Source organism: Epargyreus clarus, unplaced genomic scaffold (genome assembly GCF_041222505.1).
Source record: "Epargyreus clarus isolate Ecla_fem2 unplaced genomic scaffold, WU_Ecla_fem_2.2 ptg000011l, whole genome shotgun sequence".
Classification (NCBI taxonomy): domain Eukaryota; kingdom Metazoa; phylum Arthropoda; class Insecta; order Lepidoptera; family Hesperiidae; genus Epargyreus; species Epargyreus clarus.
In genome coordinates, this window is record NW_027332219.1 from 8,515,076 (window position 1) to 8,539,799 (window position 24,724).

General features: G+C 33.6%; 1 protein-coding gene across 1 annotated transcript in view; it reads left to right on the forward strand.

Annotated features, from left to right (window-relative positions):
- Positions 1-20,667, forward strand: part of sns (sticks and stones) — a 340,736-nt gene extending 320,069 nt beyond the window's left edge. The window contains exons 24-29 of the mRNA XM_073077924.1: positions 1,875-2,071; positions 2,699-2,861; positions 3,670-3,791; positions 9,964-10,096; positions 11,119-11,225; positions 18,986-20,667. Of these exons, the coding sequence (XP_072934025.1) occupies positions 1,875-2,071; positions 2,699-2,861; positions 3,670-3,791; positions 9,964-10,096; positions 11,119-11,225; positions 18,986-19,234 (971 nt within the window). The 3' untranslated portion in view covers positions 19,235-20,667. The remainder of the gene's footprint in view (positions 1-1,874; positions 2,072-2,698; positions 2,862-3,669; positions 3,792-9,963; positions 10,097-11,118; positions 11,226-18,985) is intronic.
- Positions 20,668-24,724: the final 4,057 nt, after the last annotated feature.

A 24,724-nucleotide genomic window follows, 5' to 3' on the forward strand; every position in this document is an offset into this window, starting at 1 on the left:
TCAATTTATTAGAATACATCATATTACACGGCTGCGGCTAAAATTCTTTATTAAAACCGTGCTTGCGTTGCTTTGTTTTACGTATAAAAACATTTATTTTTTAATTTATCGGATTACAAGGTACTTCCTTTTAATAAGTTCCTTCTTACAAAGGGTCAGGGTACTTTAACGTTCGCCTTTGTCAATCTGACACCATTAAAACGTTTGTCGGATTACCATGGATCTACTGTTTTATTATTTGTCTCTGTGGCCTCTCTAAGCATATTGTTTGTGGGTGATTGTTAGTGGTCTAACTATTTTAAATGGAGCGTACAATGTGGTTAGCAACTAATTCGCTTGTCACTCTATTCAGCCTGTGGTTTGTGTATCTACAAATAAATAAAATTTAAGTGTCTGTTTATTACGAAATAACAGCTTTTTACTTAATGCATACGAAAGTATATATGGTACGTATAAGAAAACAAATACTAAAATTTTTTTACTGTCTGTCTTTTTATTTGTTCGGGCTAATTTCTAAAATTACTGGACTAAGTTATACTGGTCTGTTACTACCATAAAGCTGATGTCATAAGGACGTAAGCTAACGTAGCGTAAATGAGTAGTAATATTTTCAAAAGTTAGTAGAACCAATATAATTCAACTGAGAAAGTAGTACCACCACACCTATTGCTAGCATGAAGCCGTTCTTGTTTTTTGAAGGAGAAGGACAGTTGAGTTACCCTTTAGGTGACATATTAATCCTTCGGGGCACTCCCAAGGATAAAGATGTCACCTTTAATTTAAATAAACTTCACATTTGTGCATGACAAATAAAGACATCAGACAAAAAAGTGTTAGCATCTTCATCTACTTAATAAAAGTCTAAGATAAATTGACAGACAAAGCAAGAGCATTAGAAGCATGAAATTTTACACCTGAGTATTCTATTTACTTAAATGAGCTCTAAGAATGGATCTTTGAAAACTTACCCCTTAACGCTTAATAAATAATGGAAATTTATTTTATAAAACACTGAGAATTACACTTCACGTTTAATAAAATATTTCAGAGTGTCAGCTTACTTTTCAACTTAACCTCTAATGAAAAACTTTGAAAATTTTTAAGAATTTTTAGTTCTTTTAAGAATTTTAACCACAAACAATTAGTTTAGGATGCCACGGACAACTATCGCCTTTTTTAAATGTTCTATAGATGTGATCATACCATTGTGTGTCTTGTTTTAATGTTGTGTGTGTTTGATTTCAATATAACTTTTATTTATAAAAGTAGCGTGATTAGTTGTAACTATTTCAGTTTCTATATTTTCAACATCAGTCTTCAATAGTACTTCTAAGAATTCAAGAATCCTTTTATATGTCATATTTCTAAGAATTCAGAAACCATTCATATTAAATTATTTCTTTTCAAATGTTACATATAGCGTTTCAACTTTCAATGAAGTCAATTTTTTCAATTCCAAAACGAATTTTCAAATATCTCATATATATTTTAATTAGTTATTTGATAATAGCTGAGTATCTATTGAATTAGTATCGAGTTCAATTCTCGACAAAGCATTTGAACGATTTTTATACGCTTGTTTGTCTTCTTGTCTGTAACCTATTAGTTCCACTCGTACTTTATTCGCGTCTTAAGCAAATAGTCGTAATATGGCCAGTTAAAATAAACTTATATAAAAAAAATCATGGTCAAGTTTCATGGTAGTATCTCAAATTATCCTTGAATTTAAGTATCACATATATGTGTACCAATACCCATTTTTATATACATATTATTGTTCTTACAACGCAAGATACATTTGAGTTGACGTTTAAAGATATTTTTTTTGAAATAGCATCATTCTTATCATTTTTATCAAAATCATCATTTATCAGAGCAAGCCGGACAATCATCAAAATCAGCAACCATAGAGATGTACGCCCCATCATCGTACAACGATACTATGACAGGAGAGACACTGAGTTCTGTGTCGGAGAAATCTGAGACGTATTCTCAAGATGATGGTGATGATAGACAACCACCGCCGATACCTGAAGTGCCGTCGATGCCGAATAGGCATATGTTGAACCAGGTAAGATATTCTCAGATATTTCGATTATGAAAATACCACCGATATTCTATTGATCTATGTTATTGATGTCCGTAAGCGCTAACCTGATGAATAAAATATTAATTATTCATTTAATTCATGTATTAAAGAAATGTGATATCCTGCATAGATTACAAGTTTTTTTCGTGTGATTTATGCAAGTCAACCAAGGTTCAAAGTTTTTATTGATCACTACTTTAAATAATAGCAGCATTTGACTTAAGTAAGACTTAACTCTCATATCGTTTATAGCCTAGTAATATTAAATCTTAATTTATTAAGATATTATCTTAATTCTTAATAAATTAAAATAATATCTTAATAAATAATCTTAATTTTTAATAAATTAAGATTATATATTAATAAATCAAGATTTAATATTACTAGGGTATAAACGATATGAACGCCAAGTCTTACTTAATTAATAAATTAAGATTTAATATCACTAAGGTATAAACGATAGTATAAACAATTTCGTAAATTTCGAAATTTTAAACATTTTCCGGCGACAATTGTCATAGTTCAAACAGTGGTAGGCTGATATTGGATTAAATTATTATTGGTTAAGATTAAGATTGATTAATCTATCAAGTACATCTTTGTCCACAGACCGACGCCTACCTCATGGACGACCAAGGGTTGGTCATCCCCCCTCCCCTGGACTACCCGCCGCCCAACTACGCGGTGTACGAGGGCGACCACGCGCGCACGCTGCCGCACCCACACAGACACAAGGACATATCTGGACACAGCACACTAGGGCGAAGTGCTGGTGAGTTGGGATATACTTTAAATAGTAGAACCAGTATCACCCGCGCAGTGGTTATTATACCCGTCTCACACGCAAACAGTTCTGAGTTCGATTCCCGGCCACCTGAATGATACATTCATCCATCTGAATGACGACCTGCGGGGCGGAGCGCAAAGGGTCCCGGGTTCGATCCCCGGCCAGACAGATATTTAAATGATGAATTTAGATTTCTGTTTCTGGGTCTGGGGTTGCGTATTTGTCTCTGTGTGTGTCCATGGCACCCACGACACAGGGAATCCTAGTGTGGGGCTGTGAGTGTAGAAAGCGTTTATTATTATAAGTTTTATTATACATGTGGATTTCTGAATGTGTATTATACATGTGGATTTCACAAAGAAACCTAGTGTGAGACAGTGAGTGTTGAAAGCACCTTTTTTGTGAGGAATTCCTTGGAGGAGGACCTTGTGTTCTGCTGTGGAAGAGTGCTGCTGGCTGACTTACTTTACATATACAATATACCTCAGGAGTCACGCATTTGTGATCGGCTTCATATTATTACGTTATATTAGTGTTTGCCGCCCATGGATATCAGTAATACCCCAGATAGGATTAGATATTCCTACTTGAGCCCTGCCACGGATGCCGTGCTCCCCCTGAGAAATAAATTGAAACGCCTCGGATAAATATATCGCCCTCTAATAATGACCGACCTATCACCTTTCTTGTTATTTATCTCACATTTTTGATGCCAGACTCAACTCTATTAATAAGCACATCAACAACAACAACAAATCAACAACAACACATTTAACCCGCCATTCGTCAACAGGTAAACAAAACTACGTCCCAGCTCCGAGTCCGATGCCACCTCTAGACGGATCGTATTACAACATGGCGTCTGACAGGTACCTGTCGTACCCGCCGCTAATTGGGGAATATCTACACCAACAGGTGAGTATTTATCTGACAGTTGACAGTTGACATGTGATTTTAACATTATTAGTACTTGACTAGGTAGGCTATAATTTTTTTTTTTATTAATTTTGTTCACATTATTCTCTGATATGTAAAATAGAAAGATACTTGATAGAAAGATACCGCCTTGAAATTTAATGAAGACAAAAGGATGATTTTATCCTACATTTTTTTAATTCTTGACAAAAATTATACATTTTTAGAGTAAATTAACGTATAAATAACTAATACTATGTTATTTACGTATTTTTATTAATTTACGGCTGTAATTAATATTCAATCTATCCAATTTTTAATTGTTTTTTATACAATATATTAAACATACATTCAATCCTCTCTCAAATACATAAACACGTGCAACGCCAACACGTGCCTATCACGTGTAATATAATTTTATAAATGGAATCTATTTTCGTGTTTTGCTTTCCACCATATTGAATCTAATCATTCATGATTACCGTAATTAACGTAATTTGTTTATCTGTGCTCCATAATTAATGAAATGAATTAATTATTTGTGTTCTATTGATAAATTTCAATAAAAGGGATGTAATAACATCTCGTTTAAATTTTATAACTTTATAAACATATTAATAGCTAAATGGAATAGCATTTTCCTAATGAATAACATATTTTTTAAAGTAAATTTTCTTCAAATGACTTTATTATTGGTTTAAACTTACATAAATATTCCTGCCTAATATTGACATACCTACTCTCATGTCTCGTACCGAGAAAATAAAAAAAGAAATCATTTTGATTTTTTTCGCCCCTCGAAATAAATCTCGAAGCATACTTAAATTTTACTGATTTTTATACACAATGGAATGCCGAGTATGCAGTACAAAGAAAAATCTCGAATGAGCAGTTGATATTAAACGGTTGATAAGAAAAATAAAATGCTAGCGGTATATCACAGTGTCAAAATAATTCATATTTGAAGGGTGTGGTTAGGGAGACATACTTTCTTCGAAGTATTCTAGCTTAGTCCTCAAGAGTAGTGGCACGTCTTTTGCCGACCTCGGGTAGGAAACTAATCTTATCTGGGATTGATTATAGATGTCCATGAGCGGCAGTAGCCACTTACCATCAGCTGGACTGCATGCTCGTCTGCTATTCCTATATTATAAAAATAATCTTATCCGAGGCTGTCGAACTTACTCCTCAGATTGCAACAAATCTGTTGCCGACTTCAGATAGGAATCTAATCTTATCAGGCATACTCGTTTGATACTTCAATAAATAAAAAAAAAACAATATTTCCTAAGTCTGTCACAGCTTTCAATACTTCAATTCAATATACCAAGTGTTTTCTTCCTGTTTTCAACTCTTAGTTTACTCTAATACTTTCTATGCATCAGAACCAACTTTTGCAAACTATCTCCATTCTTCATCATTACCAAGAAAAACTTGGGCCATATCTTGATTTTCAATATACTAGACTTTTCGGTACGTAACTCAGTACTTCTTGGCGTGGAGTCAAAATTTTCAATCCACTGCAAAACGCTTAGTTCTGTGGCAATTTGCTAAATTATTGCCTTTCTAAATTATACCCTATTGAAATAATTTCACGGTTTTTATCCGGCTAGAGAATTTCCGTTCGGATAATTTCAGATATTTTAGAATGGAGCGGTATTCTCGACAGTCGTTGCAATTGAAAAATCATTTTCTGTCGAAATAGTTTCATTTTCCGACTTTTCCGAGGCATTCCAGCTTAGTCCTCAGGAGTAGCGGCGCATCTCTGGCCGACCTCAGGTAGGAATATCAATCCTATCTGGGGTTGATTACAGATGTCCATAGGCGGCAGTAGCCACTTACCATCAGGTGGACTGCATGCTCGTCTGCTACTCCTATATTATAATATATATAATATATATAATATACTGAAACTTCTTCATGCTAGAAATATGTAGGTAGGTCGGTGGTACCTTCTCGGTCGAACCATAGAAAAGAGAAACAAGGGTCGAACCATATTGGTTCAAAACTTTTTCAAATCGTTCGATTTTACTCCTTTATGGAAGTATAACTCCTTTTTTACTTGATTTTACTTCTTCACTGTTTGCTTACCATAAGGTGGACTGCTCGTTTGATATTTCAATATTATAAAAAGACGGTTAAAGTGCCTGCTATATAAGGATTTATTAATATCAGGCAAATGTGATTCAAATCTTTAAATAAGAGGCCAAATATTTTACTATTCCACTAATTTATCATCTCAAATAAAACATTAAATTAATAACTAATTAAGGGCTCGAACACAAAACTGCGATGCGACGCGATGCGAATTCGCAACGCAGAAAATTGCGATGCGAATTGCTGCGATGCGATATCGTGCGGCGTAGCGTCTCTCAGGGTGACCAACAACAACAACCACTGTGCGATGCGAATCAATTCGCAAGTTCTTGCGATGCGTCGAGGGAGCTCGCAGATTTTTGCGATGCGACGTCGCATCGCAGTTTTGTGTACGAACCCTAAATTAAAATAATTAAACTATATACCAATAAAACTTATTTACAAAATTAATTTAATTAATTATTAATTAGAAATTGTTTACAAATTAGTAAATACACAAAATTTCTTGTATTTTTTCGTGATATTCTAACTTTTTTCTCCCTTATTTATCTTAAAATCATTTCTTTACCCAAAATAAAGAATGAGATATCTGAAATAAAGACAAGGTAATGATAAACAGACTTCAATATTCGTCGATAGCACTTAGTTGTTAAGGACCAAAATAGTTCAGGTACATATTATCTCATGTCTGACTTTCTTGAAGGGTGAATACGACAATAATATCGAGGATTATTTTCTCGGAAAATAGTGATAATATACGACCAAAATATGGTAAATTATTCGAGTGGAAAATTACTTGTAGGTATTTTATTGAAGTAAATAAACAGTCGATGTTATTATAAGTGGTCATTACTATGGACATTTACACGAACGCATTTTTTAGTAAATTGAAGTTGTTAAGATTTAAAGTGGTGAAACCCTTTGTGGTTCGATGGCATCACCGCCACACCTATTTCAGCCTATTAACGGCAGTGTTAAGCGCTGATGTGTTCCACTTTACACAATTTGGTAAGAACGATATACTTAGCCGAGATGCAACGCATCTGTGACCACCCTTAGGTAGGAATCTTGTCTGGGTTTGATGTCAGATGTCTATCGTGGCAGTTGCCACTTACCATCAGACTGTATGCTTGCTTCCTACTTCAATATTATAAACAAAAGCTAAATATGAGAGCACCTGATGTTAAGTGACTACTTTCGCATATGGACATCAGTATACCATATTGATCAGGTTCAACCTGAAGCCGGCCACAGATGCTTTACCACTCCTGAGGACTAAGATGGCCTTACCACGCCTTATATGTAAGTCAGCCGTGCTGACTTAAACATAGCAGCACACTGCTGTTATAAGACAAAAATAACATTACATTACATGGACTCTGTGACCTTTCACATCTAAAAAATCACATTAGTTAAGCAAAGTTCAAAATCTGTAGATTTAAATATTTTTAAATCTCGTAAAAATGAAGCTTAACTTAAAATTTTATTTAGGAAATCTAAATAAAATTTTATTGTTATTTTTTTCTTCTGACTGTAAAGGACTGTGAAAATTGAAGCCATTTTATTCATAATTGTGTATAAAATATTTTTAATTAATTTTTATACGTAGATTTTTATGTAGTTTGACAACTGAGAATATGTTTTTGACAACTGAGAATATCTTACTACTGCGGAGGGAAATATTTTTATAGTAATGTATGTATGTATTTTTTTTATAATACAAGAGTAGCAGACGAGCATGCAATCCACCTGATGGTAAGTGGCTACTGGCACCCATAGACATCTGTAATCAACCCCAGATAGAATTCGATATTCCTACCTGAGGTCGAACACAGATGCGCCGCTACCCCTGAGGACTAAGGACGCCTCGGAAAAGTCTGTCTCCCTTATCACACCCTTCAAAACGGAACACAGCAGTGCCTAACACTGCTGTTGTTAGGTAGAAATAGATGTGACGGTGGTGCCGGTATTTATTTATTTATGTTTAATATTTAGCACGACCTGCAGCCCAAGCGGCTTGACGGATTTTAACATACGTGGTTCACTTCCTCTAAATTGTGGGAGTTACTCCCATTATTTTAAATGGATTTGTTTTTATAATTCTGATTTTAATTTTGATACTATATTTTTAATTTTGATTCTCTAAATTATAAATACATCTTATTATAAAATTCTCGTGTAACAATGTTAGTTTCCGTAATCCTCCGAAACGACTTTACCGATATTCACCAAATTTTATATGCATATTCAGTAGGTCTGAGAATCCGCTACTACTACTAACATTTTGTTTATTTATATGGCAACACAACGTCTGCCGGGTCAGCTAGTAAATCTCTATTATTGTGTCTATATCTCAGTATCTCCGTAATTACTCATCCGATTTCAATGAAATGTGTGTATGATTGGTCCCAGCTTGAAAGATAGGATAGTTTTGGACCCGATAGATGTCGCCATTATTAACCATAGATTAGTAAAGATATTTTGAATGTATTGGCCGCCTTGAATTTTAATGAAGCCACAAACGGCTTATTTGTAAGTTCTTTTTTTGAATTCTTGACAAATAAAAACATTTTTAGAGAATATTTACGAATAAATAACTAATACTAATACTGCGTAATTTACATAATAAAAAAATAATAATTTCAAATATTTTAGGGACATTTTAGCACGGAGACGTGGCAAAACTTTTTTACGCAACTATTTCAATACTCAAAACTGGGTACATTTTCTTGTTAGGAGTGAGTAATCTTTACTAATCTATGTTATTAACATATATTATTTTGTATCAGACTGTTCTGGCCCAGTCTATTCTTTAAATTAACAGAAGTAAATTAGATATGCCTAATATTAATAAATTAGTACATAATGAAAAATAGGTTTATCAAACTTTTCAACCTCTGTGCAGATAAAAGAATAAATTACACTAATGAAATTCGGCGCGCGCCATTCCTAATTAGGATTCAACTGTCAAAAAGCGTGACATTAGACTTTTTTTTCGCTTGCCGAGACAAAAGTTTTTCAGGCGTACAGCCAAGTCGTGTACATCATTAGTTTTGTCTCCAAAGGCTGACCTTTTAAAATTAGGTTTCTTTTTTAATATACTGTGGGTCTTATTTAATCTCTGTTCTTATTTATGTGTGGATGTTTTACAAGGTCAAAATGTTGAAGGGATGTGTCTATGACAAATGTTTAAGGCTCTTGCGTTTCGGTGGGTATGAATGCCCGCTGATTAAGGTGACTTTTTTAGTCCTCTACATCTGTGATCGGCTTCAGGTTGAACCCGTTTTTATGGAATTGATTACTGATGTCCATAGGCGGCAGTGTCCTTACCATCAAGTGGACTGCATATACGTTGCCTTTTGTTTTATATTATGTAAGTTTCAAACTAACATGCAGTCCATCTAATTGTAAGTGGATACTACCGCGCATGGATATCTATAATTATCCAGTGAAATAATCAACCTGAGATAAGATTCATGTCCTACCTGAAGTCGGCCACAAATGTGTTGCTACCTTTGATGACTAAATTAGAATGCCTTGGATACTAATCATACACATACTTATGTCTTCCACACCACACCTTTCCACCACTACAGGCTTTACACTGCTGTTATTAGGCAGAAATATCAAACTAATAAAAAAAATCGGTTGTCTGTAAAGTCGGTTTACTGACGATAGTTGAACGTGACAACGTCATTAGAAAATACTGATGGAATGGTTGCATTTGGCATTTGCCAATTTGTCGAACTCTGCCGAACGCGGAGGCCGATTATGCCTCTTTGTCGCTCGTTCCGCACTCTCGCTTGCACTTCAAGCCATATATGAAACGCCTCAGAGCGATGTAACGCCGCATGAGTCATGTTTTTTGGCGCGTGCAGCCGGCTCAATCGAATTATAAGACGTTGTTACGTCAAAAAACATACGATTTATATAATATAAAAGCACACAATACCTCTATGATAAATTTACTATTATTTTTCGGTTCCTAATTTCCTTAATAATCCGTTCACCATATTATTTCTATTTTCACGTTCACCATATTATTTCGATACTTAATTTTGAATATTTGTTGCAGCAAACCGGTCGTACTCCGACACCACCGCAGCAGTACGGTGCTCAACCGATCCCAAAGCCGCACTTGATGAACGGTGGCGTTGGTGGCTCACCATCACACATCGCGAGCCCACCGCTGACCTATGGACTTGATGGTGAGAGTAATACCAAAACTATATGAAAAATTCAGTTCAAAATTTACATTTTTTGAATTGGGTATGTGCGTTACACCTGATAATAAGTGGCTACTGTAGGCAGAAATGGGTGTGGCGGTGGTGTATAGAGTCGAACCTCAAAGGGTTTTATTACCTTCAAATTACCAATGTTCATACAGACAGGATGAAATTATGAGTTCTCTTTTCTATACAATAAATAAACCTCAAAGATACACGCTAATCCACAACCAATGATTTCCCTTGGGTTTTCAATAATTTATCTAGATAAATAAAATACTCAATATTATATATTTCTAATACAAATATTTGGTATTAGGTTTAGATAGCGTTTCAACTTAGTCTTATCTTATGAAGAACCTTATTTATTAAGTTTCGTAACATTACATGTAATCATGGTTTATAAGCAATAATTAAAAATAATAAGTATATCATACTAATGAAGTAATCTCACGTTGGTCAAAAGTTCGAATCCGGGCACGCATCTCTGATTTTTCGAAGTTATGTGCGTATTAGAAATTAATTATCACTTGCTGTAGCGGTCAAAGAAAGCATTGTGCAGAAACCTTCATGCTTAAAGTACTCTAAAAATGTTTACAAAATATGGTGAAATCCACCGATTCTCATTCGATGGATAAATATTCTACATATGCCACCTTTTGTTTCTTAACACTGATTCAGCTGTTCTCATTTTGCAGCTTCCGATAAATAAATAGTAAATTCACATAACTGCTTATCTTTTACTATCTTTAGTACTCATATAATTGCAAGTTTAATATTGCAGTTTCTTATTAAAATAATACGCATTACATTAAATATTACGAGTTTTGTGTAGAAACACGATCTTGTCTAAGAAACTAAAAATTATTTTAGAACACATTTTTCCATGTATAACACTAAAAACAGTCTTAAAAACACACAACCAACCTAAAAACAATACAACAGAGAAACGCTACATAAACTATTCCAAAACAAACCTCCTTTAACTCGAATAATTTGTTCAGGGTTGGACAGGCAGTCGGCCGGGGGCACGCTGCGGCGACAGCGGCTAGACAAGATGGCGGTGCCGCCCCCCGACGTCACCGTGCTGCACCAGGGCAATTGCAACCAGGTAATATCTTTTACTCGTTAGTTTTATCTTTTACTCGTTAATTTTATCTTTTTTTCGTTAATCTAATTCTTTTGTGTTTGTCGTGGTAGGGTATAGATGTAATTTTAATCCGAGGTACAATTTTCTTTTTTTCTTTAAGTTAGGATTAAAGTACTTCGCAACAATCTGCTACCAATACGTATGATGGTATATATTTTTATGGATTTTTTTTTTTATTTTTGTGTTATTGATATTGTTTAAATTTTATATTATGGAAGTAGCAAACGAATACGGCGTTATGATAAGAAGTAATTATTTAACCACAAATTCAATACAAGCTTTTATTAGTTAATATAAAAAAATATTTTTACCTGACTGCGGAGGGTAATGTTTATGGCCGTATTCACGTATAGTAAGTCTCCTAATTCTTTGCTTGCGAATTTTAACATATATACCTCATATATGTTAAAATTCGCAAGCAAAGTCGTTGGACTCATCTAAATTTTTAAAATGAGATAGACTATTCAAGCAGTCGGGTTTCCTCTTTATAATAATTATCAATGACCCTAAAACTAAATTATAACGCCCTGTGACATTTGTCACATTTCTGTACATTGTCTGTACAGGACATAATCATATTCAGGATCGTCGGAAGGAAGTCTAGTCAACTTGGCAGGATAACAATATAGGAGCACATTAAGTACTGATATAATCGCTTCAATGAGGTTGGGTACGAGAGATCATATCTGTACGGATTTAGGTCTAGATCCAACAATATTATGCCCATATTAGCTCGAAATTCATGTAGTTTCTGATATAATTATTCAATGTTTGTGCTTAGTGGGAACGTATAATAACAGTACAGTATTGATTTGAAGATTATATTACCTTTTGTTCGACTTCGAAGGCCCCTATACATATGTCTGTCTAATAACAGCAGTGTTTTGTCCCAGTTTAAAAGGTGTGGTAAGAGAGATTTACTTGTCCGAGGCTTCCCAACTTAGTTCTTGGAAGGCAAAGCATTATTTGTCCTAGTTCTTGACATACGTCTCTGCTCATAAGTACGAGTAAAGCAAATCTACTATCTTTAAAAATAGGAATTGCTAGTAAAGCAAGTTAATGAATTTCTTAAACAAACATCATATATACACCATAGTTCCTTTCAACGAAGTATAAATAAACACGCCATGTGATAACAATTTTAAAGTAATTATACTTTCAATAAGTATATTTACTATTTTGAAACGACGTCAGAAGTTTCCGTTTGGAGAAACTTCAAACGGATATCCGTTTTAAGGGCACCGGACCGTAGTTTGCAACGGCTTTTCGGTACAGTTGCGAATAAAAATAAAATTCATAGATACGACGCTGTTTTGTTGTTTGATTTACTATGTGAAGTCAGAAACAGTTGCCTATAGAAATAAATTAAAATTAAGTTTTATTTTCATTTTTATTATAGGCTATAGTTTTGTGTTTGAATTTAAATAAATAACGTATAAATAAATAAATAATTACAAAAGGAATATTAGAATTTAAAATTAATTATTTTTCAATTATAATTATAAAATAAACCCCATTTGTAATGCGCACTAATTATACTTTCAATAAGAATAGGTACTATTTTGAAACGACGTCAGAAGTTTCCATTTGGAGAAACTTCAAAAGGATATCCGTTAAGAGCGCCGGACCGTAGTTTGCAACGGCTTTTCGGTACAGTTGCGAATAAAAATAAAAAACATAGACACGACACTGTTTTGTTGTTTGATTTACTATGTGAAGTCGGAAACAGTTGCCTATACAAATAAATTAAAATTAAGTTTGTTTTTAGTTTTCATATTTTATGGTAGGCTTTGTTTGAATTTAAGTTAAATAACTTATAATATTTTATTTTAAAAAAGGGAATTTTAAAATTTAAAAATATTAATTAATAAATTCGAAATAAAAATTATAAAACAAATCCCATTTTTAATACTCACTAATTGAAACGATAATAAGATAACAAGGTGAATTAATTATATTTTCTTTTATATTACATGTCTATATCTCATAATAATAATAAAATAATTTTGATACCAAAACAATGTAATTTTATTAAATAATTCTCTATTCTTTACTATATTTAGTTTTTGAAATAACCTGACCAAATTTTGAAAGCATTTACACAAGCCACTTTCCACTTAATAATTATTACATTTCATTGAATAGTTTTCAAGAAATTCAGTAAATGTTAAGTAGTTTTCAGAAAATCTATTAAATGATTGGTTGTAATTTCTTAAGAAGTGTTCAACTGATAGAGAAAATAGTTTTCTGGGAATCTTAAGTACATTCAATGAAATAGTTATTGATAAGAATTTTTTTCAATCAAAACAAATTCTATGAACTCTTCATTACTTTTTTTTAATATACGAGAAGCAGACGAGCATGCAGTCCACCTGATGGTAAGTGGCTACTGCCGTCCATGGACATCTGCAATTAACCCCAGATAGGATTAGATATTCCTACCTGAGGTCAGCCACAGATGCGCCGCTATCTAAAGACTAAGCCGGAATGCCTCGGAAAAGTATATATCTCTTTTACCACACCCTTCAAACCAAAACACAGCAGCGCTGCTGTTATTAGGTAGAAATAGGTGTCGCGGTGGTGCCGCCGGAGACGAACCACGACGGATAACTGACAAATCGCTTACTACACACCAGCTCTACTGAGCTATTGACGCTTCACGTTGATAACATCTCACCACACCCTCCCCAGTGAAGATTAAAGCTTGTCACAATAACTCATTTGAGTTGCATCCTCAAACTCCCAAAATATACGGAACTTTTTAATTTCCGGCCCTCTTTGACTTTGAGTGGTTCAACGAATTTCGTAGGAGATAATTATGTGCCGTAATAGAAAATCTTGTGTAAAATATACTTTTTGAAAATCATTTCAAAGGAAAATTCTTAGTGGAAAAAATACTACACGTGATTTAAACAAATAAAATGCAAAACATTTGAAATCTCGATTCGATGTTCTATTTTGAAGTCGCCGTTTCAAAAAGCATTCTGATGAATTAAGAATTTCCTTTTTGAAGTCGGTTAAAAAGTAAAAACTATAATATCATCTTAGTAGATATATTATTATGTAATACGTCCATCCAAATTCATTAAAATAAACCAACCCTAAAAGTGCAGTAACGGAGCTCTTTGAAATAAATATCTTTCTCAAAATAAATACAAGCACAAGAAAACATATTTTCCAAGCTTTTGAAAGATGCTGTATAACGCGACGTATTAGAAATATTCTTTTAGTCAAAGGCATTCCAAGTTAGACCTTGCGAATAGCAATGTTTATGTATTTATATAACACGAACACAGCGCTTAACACTTCTGTAATAGCGCTTTACATTTCTATTCGACAGAAATAGATGTGACGGTGATACAATGGAACCTCGTAAAGTCCTACCACCACTGTTAAGTCCTACCACCACTGTTAAAATGCACCAGTCTTTCACGGCTGAGGTGAAGTCGGACCTCGTAAGGCAGCTTACACACGAGCGACAGTTTATATAAACTACTGTTGCCAACCATTCCTAGCTGTCGTTGTCTGATACTAGTAACTGTTGGCGACCCTCGACTATCGCCACGTGTGGTCTACGACTGTCCGCGACTGTCGCCGCCTATCTTTAGGGACGACAGCAATCGTCGACAACTTTCATCGACTCAATACTTGTCATTAGCGACCAGTTAGTGACCATCGACGAAGGTTATCGACTTGAGCAATCTTTGTGTCTGTCGCTCATGTGCTACAAACCTTAATTAAAAATGCACGACCACGCCGTAATGATTCCAACAAAACAAATTCAACATTCAAATAGAATTCGGAAAACATTCCAACAAAAGCTCCGCTTAATTAACAAGCACATAAAAATAAATTTGAAACGTACAGGGTTCAAATAGAGCGATTTCTTCAACGTATCACGCGCGGCGTACGTATGGGGAATTTAAATGGGGAGATTTCATGCAATTTACTGTTAGAATCTTTCGCTTGACTCCTGAACTACCCTGGAATATATTGTGGACATGGTCGGTCATCGTTCACCCACAGTTGGGCACAAATCCCCGCTAAGAAAGGAGGTTTTAGTATAAAAATGAAGCAATCAGCATGCAGTTCTGATGGTAAGTGGATGCTGCTGGCTGTAATCAACCCCAGATAGGATGAGAGTCCTAGCTGGCATTGGTCACAGACCTTTTTTTCATGGGAAACCCGTCATGGGTTCCTCTCAGCCGCGGGGGCAGCGGAGAGGATATGCCGGACTCCTACCGGCTACCTGCGGTGTTCCTCTGGACGCCTTTTGTCGGTATTCTAGTAGCACTCTTCCGCGGTCGTACTAAATTAGTACACAGCAGCCGTTTTCTGGTTGCCCCTTTATGTTCTACTGCTACACGCGAGTTCTCCACAACTACTTCAACAGTGTCGATCTGATATGCAGTTTCAATAACCGTAACACAACAATTCATTTTGCTAAAACAGTTTATCCTAACGACATAATAAGTAACTTCAAAAAGACAATTTATTTCAAAAATTCAATTTAAAAGATTTATCTTTTTAGTAGATACTAAATACATCTTAAAATTGTCTCAGAAGTAACTTATTACACGTCGAAATAGAGCTATTCCCACACATCACGCACCTCGCTCGTATGAAGAATTCAAATGGGTTTTTCCCTGCAATTTGCGCTGGATCCATTCAGCTTAATATTCAGACCCTCTGCCTGAGTCTGGAATGGGAGGACTTATGCGCTGGAATAGGTAGCCTAGATGTTTTAAGAAATATTTTTCAGATTATATTTATGTAACAGAACTCTTTACTGATTTGCAGCGTGCAGCTTTAGCATAATTCATAATTTATAATTCATAATCTTTATTTAGTAAATTCTTGGGTTTTTATTTAGTAAATAGATATATAGGATGTACACATAGTCAAAAAAGGCACCAAAAATTTAATATGCCGATTAAGGCGTCCTAAATGTATGGCTCTCACATAATCGTAATTTATCTGAATAGTTACTCAGTAGTAAATAAGTCTTACAAAGTATTTTATGTTATATTATTAGAGCAATAGGTAGGTATATTTATATGTCTAGGAAGCGTGGAAGCAACTGAGCATTAAAGAAGATTTGTTTGAAAATTCATTCCTACAGGGCTAAAAAGGCAATTATATTTTCTAAATAACGTAGTACTTTGTATAATTAATATAGTAAATAGCTGATTTGACGGCGTGGTGAAGCAAAAGCATTTACACAAAGCATACCATGTCTAGAAAGCTACGTTTCAGTGACTTCAGATAGTACAATTCAATTTGAAGTTGATTTCTAGACATTCTCAACGTCATGGTACGTGTGATCAGTGACAATCAGATGGACTGCACTCTTATATAAAAAAAACTAACTAGAAAATTATTAAAAAAAAACAACTGCTTAAAATATGAGCTATCCATATCACTCTCATAATTATGACGAATCCAACAACACCTTAAAATCCATTAAGCAGTTTGAGCTGCAGGGCTTACTAGACCATAAAACATACGTATGTACATACGCTCAAGAAACATTACCTTCCGCAGTTCTATAAAATAGACGCTGAACTGAACAAAGTATAACACCGGAGCAAGATAGAACAATTCTTTCCACGTCACGGCGCGTATGAGGAATTCAAATAGGGTTTTTCCTTGCAATTTGCGCTGGATCCGTCCAGCTTAGTACTCAGACCCGCGCGGGGAATGATGGGAGCTTTGTACTGTGTGAGTTAAAAAGTTATTGTGAGATCTTGAAGTCGCGGGATGTATTTTAAACTTTCCTTATATTTTAAATAGTCTGTGAGTAAGCGCTGTTTTATTCTGATTAGAACGGTGTGATAAGGCATTTAGGCAAAGAATTTCAACTGAATTCAGAAAGTATCGCATCTGATGACGTACGAAAGCAACCTTCAGACAATGCAATACAATTTGAAGTTGATCCGTTGACATCTATATACCGCTCGGTACCAATGATAATTACCATCAGATTAACCATAAATAATAAAATAAATAATATTTAAACAAATACGAGTAAAACGACATCTTATATGACAAAATTCGTTAAGCCGTTTGAGCTGCAGAGCGTGTCAAAGAATGAGAATATAAATAGACTCCAAAAACATTACCCTCCGCAATTCTAAAAAAATAGACACCGAACAACTGAACAAAGTACAACACCGGAGCAAGATAGAACGATTCTTTCCACGTCACGGCGCGTATGAGGAATTCAAATAGGGTTTTTCCTTGCAATTTGCGCTGGATCCGTCCAGCTTAGTATTCAGACCCGCGCGGGGAATGATGGGAGCTTTGTACAGTGTGAGTTAAAAAGTTATTGTGAGATCTTGAAGTCGTGTAAACTGCTATACTTGACTTGACTGCTATACTTGACTACTTTGACTTTATGAAGCTGAATAAATGATATCTAAATTTTACTTAAATAAAGTAGTAATCATGGTTGTAACTTGGAGTCTCGATCGAAGTTTTCTGTGTATTAGATATTAATTTTATTTGACTAACCTGACTGCAAAAACATATCCTATGTCACTCCCATAAATTAGATGAATCCAACGACCTCTTATATACGAGTATCAGGGCGTGCCAAAAAATTTAGCAACTGAAAAAAACATTACCCTCTGCAAAATAACATATTTAATCACAGATTAAAAAATATACATACAACTAAAAATCATTATTCTCCGCAATAACATATTTAATCTCAGATTAAAAATATAAATACAACTAAAAACATTATTCTCCGCAATAACATACGAATATTTAATATCAGATTTAAAAAAAGACATACAACTAAAGACATTACCCTCCACAATAACATTAATCTGACTAAATTATTATTTCTATGTTCAGAGCTCAAAGAAGGCTCAAAAACTACTGTACCGATTTTAAAAATTCTTTCACCATTCGAAAGCTACATTATCCATGAGTAACATAGGCTATATTTTATATGATATATATTTGATAAATAGATTTTGAGGCGGTACAAAGTTAGCCGGGTCAACTAGTCATTAATAATTTCAGGTAAACTTGAGATTTACCGTACTTCGGGCTTTTACAATAACATATTTATTACTTTGACTAATTTGACTCTGCTATTATATATAACAGCCAGATACAGTGTTATTACATTGTCTGGACAAATTAGTTATTATACATAATAACCATTCGTCAGTCATTCGCCAGTCATTATGTATCATAGCTATTTGATCACTTTGACTGTAACACATGTATGGTGATTCAGAAGGTGCTATAACCCTCTGTGGTTCGACTCCGGCGGCACCACCGCCACACCTATTTCTGATTCATAACAGCAGTGTTAAGCGCAGCTGTGTTCTGGCTTTAAGGGTGTGGTAAGGGAGACATAACTAATTATATCCATTTATTTTAATTTTAGTATTTACTTGTTGTTATAGCGGCCACCATTGTATATTATACTCTGTTCAAGTGTCTATCTATTAAGGTTCAGGAGATAGAGCCCTGTGATAGACAGATAGCAAAGTCTTAGTTCACGCCAAACTGCTAGTCCGCTCTGAAGTTGTTGCGAGCAGGTCTAGTCATACAATTTGCTATGGCGACGCGATTCATTTCTATATTCAGAGCGGACTAGCTGTTTTACGCGGACTATAACAGGGTTCTGTTTTTACCGTTTTACGTAACCCTAAAAAAATCTTGGATAATTACCAACCAGCTAATTTACTATTTTGTTTCAGCACCAGTTAAACCAAACACCAGCACCAGTGAAGCAGCCCCAATCGATCCTGAAGGACCCATCCCGTCACAAGTACGGCAATCAGTACGGTAGCCCCATCTCGGCCAGCACGCCCCAAAACTCCAGCCAAATCCTCACAGTACAGAACTTGGATGTACCCCAATACGGCACGATTAGAAAAGAAAACAAAAAACAAAACGTAACAATAGATGAATCGTTTAACAAACGAAGTGAAACGCACGTCGTTTAAATAAATCGATGTAAAGTGACAAAACGTTCTAAAGTGATACTGACAATCGAATTGACAAAGTGACAAAGTGTAAAGTGTACAGTGATTGTGCATTGTAAATACGTGGACTAGTTAAAATTTTAGATAGATTTAAATAAAAATTCATTGATTGTGATATACCAATGATCGAACTTTCTCGGAGTGTGTCCAGGTTTAGATAGAATTCAGTAATGTATGGTTAAGACGATTTTTGCACTAGCCCCAAGTCATTATTCGTAGGGCTATCTGGTTGTAACGATATTGTTTGACTGACTTATCAATATTAATTAATTGTAATTAATTTAGGCGATACGTCCAAAAGACATTAAGTTTTATTACAGTTAGCTCAATGACTAACTGTAATAAATAACTATTACTAGGTAACTAATTACTAAAATTATTCTTGTAATTTCTTCTAAAATCGTTTGCCGATTTAAATGTATGATTCCCGCGAAGGATCTCTTTTTGATTAAGTTTTTAATGAATATTCTCGTTGTATTATATGTATGATACTGTGGGAGAATGTTCGGAAATGTTGTTGCGAGAATTTTGAATATTATCTTTTACAAAATTTATTGGGAAAATTTTGAATTTTGCCCCGACGGTTATAGCCGTCGTTTGTTTTAAGAATTGTTCTTGAAAATGTATTGAATTTGTTATAAAAAATACATTGTGTTTTTCGACTAACGACACTGTGGCTCAAAAGCTCTAGATTATTTTTTTAAGTAGTTCTTTTACAATTTAGTAGGTATGATTTAAAATTATTTTAAAATTTTACAAATAAATAACTTTGATTCAAATGAAACGTGCTCATGTCTATGTACACATTAATTTTACTCCCATTGTTATTGCGGTATTTACTTTTAATCGAAATAATATAATCACACAAATAATTAATGATATAATCACACAAATTAATCACACAGTGTTTTCAGTTGAGAAACCGCAAACTGTTAATTAAATTTCAATTTGGATAAATGTAAACTTCATTACATGCCGCGTTTCAATGTAAATAAAATACAATACTCAGATTGAACTGACAATAATAATAAGTTTTTAATTAATTATATTAATTTATATTCCCCGCTTACATTGATTGTACATACATCACAAATAAATGTAATTTTTTCTATTAAATTAAATAGCTTTTTACACCCAAATTTTAATCGGTTTTAATAGAGATACCAAAGTTTTTTATTAATTTTATTTTTAAGTTATTAAGCTACTTATTTTTTTTATTTCGTTTTTTCGATCTTGTAACAACTTTTGTCTCGACAGACGGTTCTAACAATCAATTAATAATTTTCAAAAATTCAAAATTCCATCCAATGATGTAATACGACTTATATTAATTACAGATGGAACATATTTACTGTTACATTTCGAATTTAAATAAAAAAGATTAATATAATTTATTTTTTGTTTTATTTTCGTTTACCTTTTCCTTAATTTTTAAATCCAATTATTGTAAACATATCAATTGAATATACATTCATTTAATGCTTCATGAAGTACGGTTTTTTAAGATTGGTGTGCCAAAGTAGACTTTACATTTATTTTTTCATATTTTTTGCGAATTACCTTTAGATAGAACATCGTAGCTGTGTTAAACGTCCTTCTACATTTAAATAACGTAATTAGTAAATATTCAACCGTGCCTTATAATTTTATGCCATTTTGAAATTAAAATATCACTTAAGGTATTGCCAAAATTTAAATTAAAGTTAACAATAATACGAACTTCTTTTAGATAATAAGATAGTAATAATAATAACCTTCGTTCTTTTGTTAACGTAAATGAAAAGGTTCGTATGATTTTTTTGGAAAATAGAAGACTGAATTTGTTTCTTAAAGATAGCATTTTTTAGATTTGTCTCTTGATATTCATTAAATCTTATATCACTGATTTTTTTGTGTAGACTGATTTACATTGCGTAAAGAACTGCCATTTTTTTCTATTAACTAGTTATTAATTTTGCTCATAATTTAATACTTATTAGGCTGTAATTAATACGTCTCTCTTTATAATTACAATGTGTAATTAAAAAAGTTTTTATCATTACTTTAGGTAATTCACGAGATGTTTTTGTTGCGTTGTTATAAATACGCTACATATTTAGTCACCTCTCAATGAATTATAATTGACAGAATTATTAAGAATTTAACTTAAAAATAAAATTAAAAAAAGATTTTATTTTCGTTAAAACAGACATCAGAATTAAAAAATAATATAAAATATGTATGTATAAAATATGATTACATATTTTAAAAACTACATCAGCATTGTGGCTTCATCAGTTACTAGCTTCTTTTTATCAAGTCAAATTTTAAAATTATTATTTTTATATGAAAGGGTTGAGTCTTGGGCTTCTAGAGATAATCTCAGATTTTGGAGATAATTTCACGTGTTCTCATCACTTTATAGTGAACAAAACGTCACGAGGAAACTATTCTACACACATAATATACATAATTGATCGTCACAATGTGTACGAAAACGTGTGGTGTCTACCAATCCGCATTTGGCCAGCTCGGTGGACAATGAATAAATTCGTCTCATACTAGAAAAGAACTATTGCCCCTATTTCGGTAATATAAACGAAGTTTTATAAAAAAAAATACAGTTCCAATTAAAATGTGAGAGTGATAAACGAAATTCCGTAAAAAAATACTTAGTGCATTTTCCAATTATAAAATGTGAGAGGTGATTAAATAAAACGTTGATGTGAAATTGTTAAATAAAATTTTAAATATATTAATTTTTGAATGTTTAAAAATCAAGAGCTTGTCATTTAGTAGTAAGTACTATCGAATGTTCAAAATATTTTGTCAATACGTATTATGTAATTCATATTCGATAAATCAATTAATAATTAATATTGTCAATGTTAAATATTCGGATAATAATCTACTTAAAGTTAATTCAAGATGTGGCCGTTTGAATAAAGAACGTTCTTTTTTATTTTTCGTATTCATTTTTGTAAAAGAAATACAAATTAAAAATGTTTTTTTTTAAACAGTTTCGATGTTGACAGTTATTATTAAATAAAACTTAAAATTATAATTCTGTTAAAGTTATTAAAATTTATTTTAAAACGTAAAATGCCACATCTTTTAAGAAATAATTTTATTTACATTCTTTAACGTAAATTCATTAAAAGTATAGTGATTTCATCAACGCATTCCAATTATTTAACGTGATTGGAAGTTAAATAATTGTATAAATGTATTTTAATTGAATCAGTTTCTTTCACTTTTTGTTGTTTTATGTTTTCATTGAACATTAATACGCATTATTTCTCCCAAATTTACGAAACATGTTTTTTATAAATACAGAATTTAAGTGAAATAGGACTACGTTGATGAAACCACAGGTAAAATACATGTTCATTGTAAAATAACATTTCATAATGCATTAAGATTGTAAATTCGATAATCCCAATGTGACTTTGATATTACGTAAAGCTCATGATGTACTCAGCATTAATTGGATTAAAGCATATATGTTAATTTGTGTTTTATTCACATTCACTTTATTAAAATACAATACAAATTGAAAAATACACTTTACACTTCCTAACGATAATTACACTTTCTACTACGTTAATAGCTGGGATTGACATCCAAGTTTGTTTTGAAGGTGGGTAGAACCCTTTGTGGTTCGACTCCGGCGGCCCCACCACACCTATTTCTGCCTACTAACAGTAGTATTAAGCGCTGCTGTGTTCTGGTTTAAAAGGTGTGGTACGGAACATATAGTGCGCGCCAAAATGCTAGTCCGCTCTGAAGTTGTTGCGAGTTGGTGTAGTCATGCAATTTGCTATGGCGACACGATTCATTTCTATATTCAGAGCGGACTAGCAGTTTTACACGGACTACACGTTACCTTAAGTTTAAAAGCTGGGATTGACATAACCAAGTTTGTTTTAAGGTGATAGAACCTTTTGTGGTTCGACTCCGAAGGCTCTACCGCCCTTATTCCTACCTAGTGCCAAATAACAGCAGTGTTAAGCGCTGCAGCGTTCTCGTTTACAGGGCGTGGTACTTTGCAATTATTAATTTATTTTCATTTGAGATTTATTATTAGTATTTTATGTGGAAATCGAAATGTTTAATAATATCATTCCATGTATGTGTGTAATTAATATAAGTTAATTAATATAATTAATTGGTCAATTAATATAAGTGGCTTCAAAACAGTTCTTATTGACAATAAATAAATAAATGTGACATACTTTTTTGAAGCGTTCCAACATAAGCCCCAGGGGTAGATACGCATCTGTGGCTGAACTCAAATAGGAAATCGTATCTGGGATCGATTACAGATAACCATTACGACAGTAGCCATTTACCATCAGGAGGACAAACTCGTTTGCACTGTTACTTACTGTGTTACTAAATAGAGGTATTTCCTTCACGACATACATTCTGTAGTATAGAATTCAATTAGAACAAAGCTTAACATCAAGTTTGTATCAAAAGCTCGGACTTAAGGAAACGTCACAAACGAGATATATTCGTGTGGTTGTGTGCGTGTATTTATGTGACTTACTTGTGTTGACTATTTCACTCTACTTATGTGTCTAAGTGTTTTACCGATTTTTTTTTTGATGTGAAACATCTATAGCCGCACGTAAAACCGATTTCTGGCGTGGCGACGCATGCCGTATACGCATGCTATACGATGGTATATATATACAGTCTATATGCATTACCGAAGTCACTGATTAAACGAATTAAGTAGTCACGATTTGAAATATATTCGTAAATTTTTGTATTTAATGAAAATAAATGTTTATTCAATAGTCAATAGTCATCGTTATCTGGAAAAAAATCGTAATATTTTATTTCATCATTATGACATATTTAGTTCCTATCACAATATGTTCTTTTCTGCATATTACTTTTACAAAATAATGTCGATGTTTCACATCTGCCAGGCGTCCCGTGACGGCTTACATTTTTTTATAATATAGGAGTAGCAGACGAACATGCAGTCCACCTGATGGAAAGTGGCTACTCCGCCCATCTGTAACCTACCATAATAAATCAACCCTAGATAAGATTAAATATTCCTACCTGTGGTCGGCCACAGATGCGCCGCTACCCCGGAGGCCTAAGCTGAAACGCCTTGGAAAAGTATGTCCTTTACCACACCCTTCAGACCAGAACACAGAAGCGGTTAACGCTGCTGTTATGAGGCAGAAATAGGTGTGGCGGTGGTGCCGCCGGAGTCGAACCACAAATGATTCTACCACCTTCAGAGCTAGTTGTTTCTTACGTTTACATATATGAGTGTGTAAATGTGTGCATATGTGTTTGTTACACGTATGAAGTATGGTAACATTGAACATACACTATATAAAATCCAATTAAATACAGCAAGCTAACAAGTTGCGAAAGCTGGAGTTGCTGACGTCACAAACAGCTAAGTCAATAGCATTAATATTCCGACCAAAATCTGATCTGCGC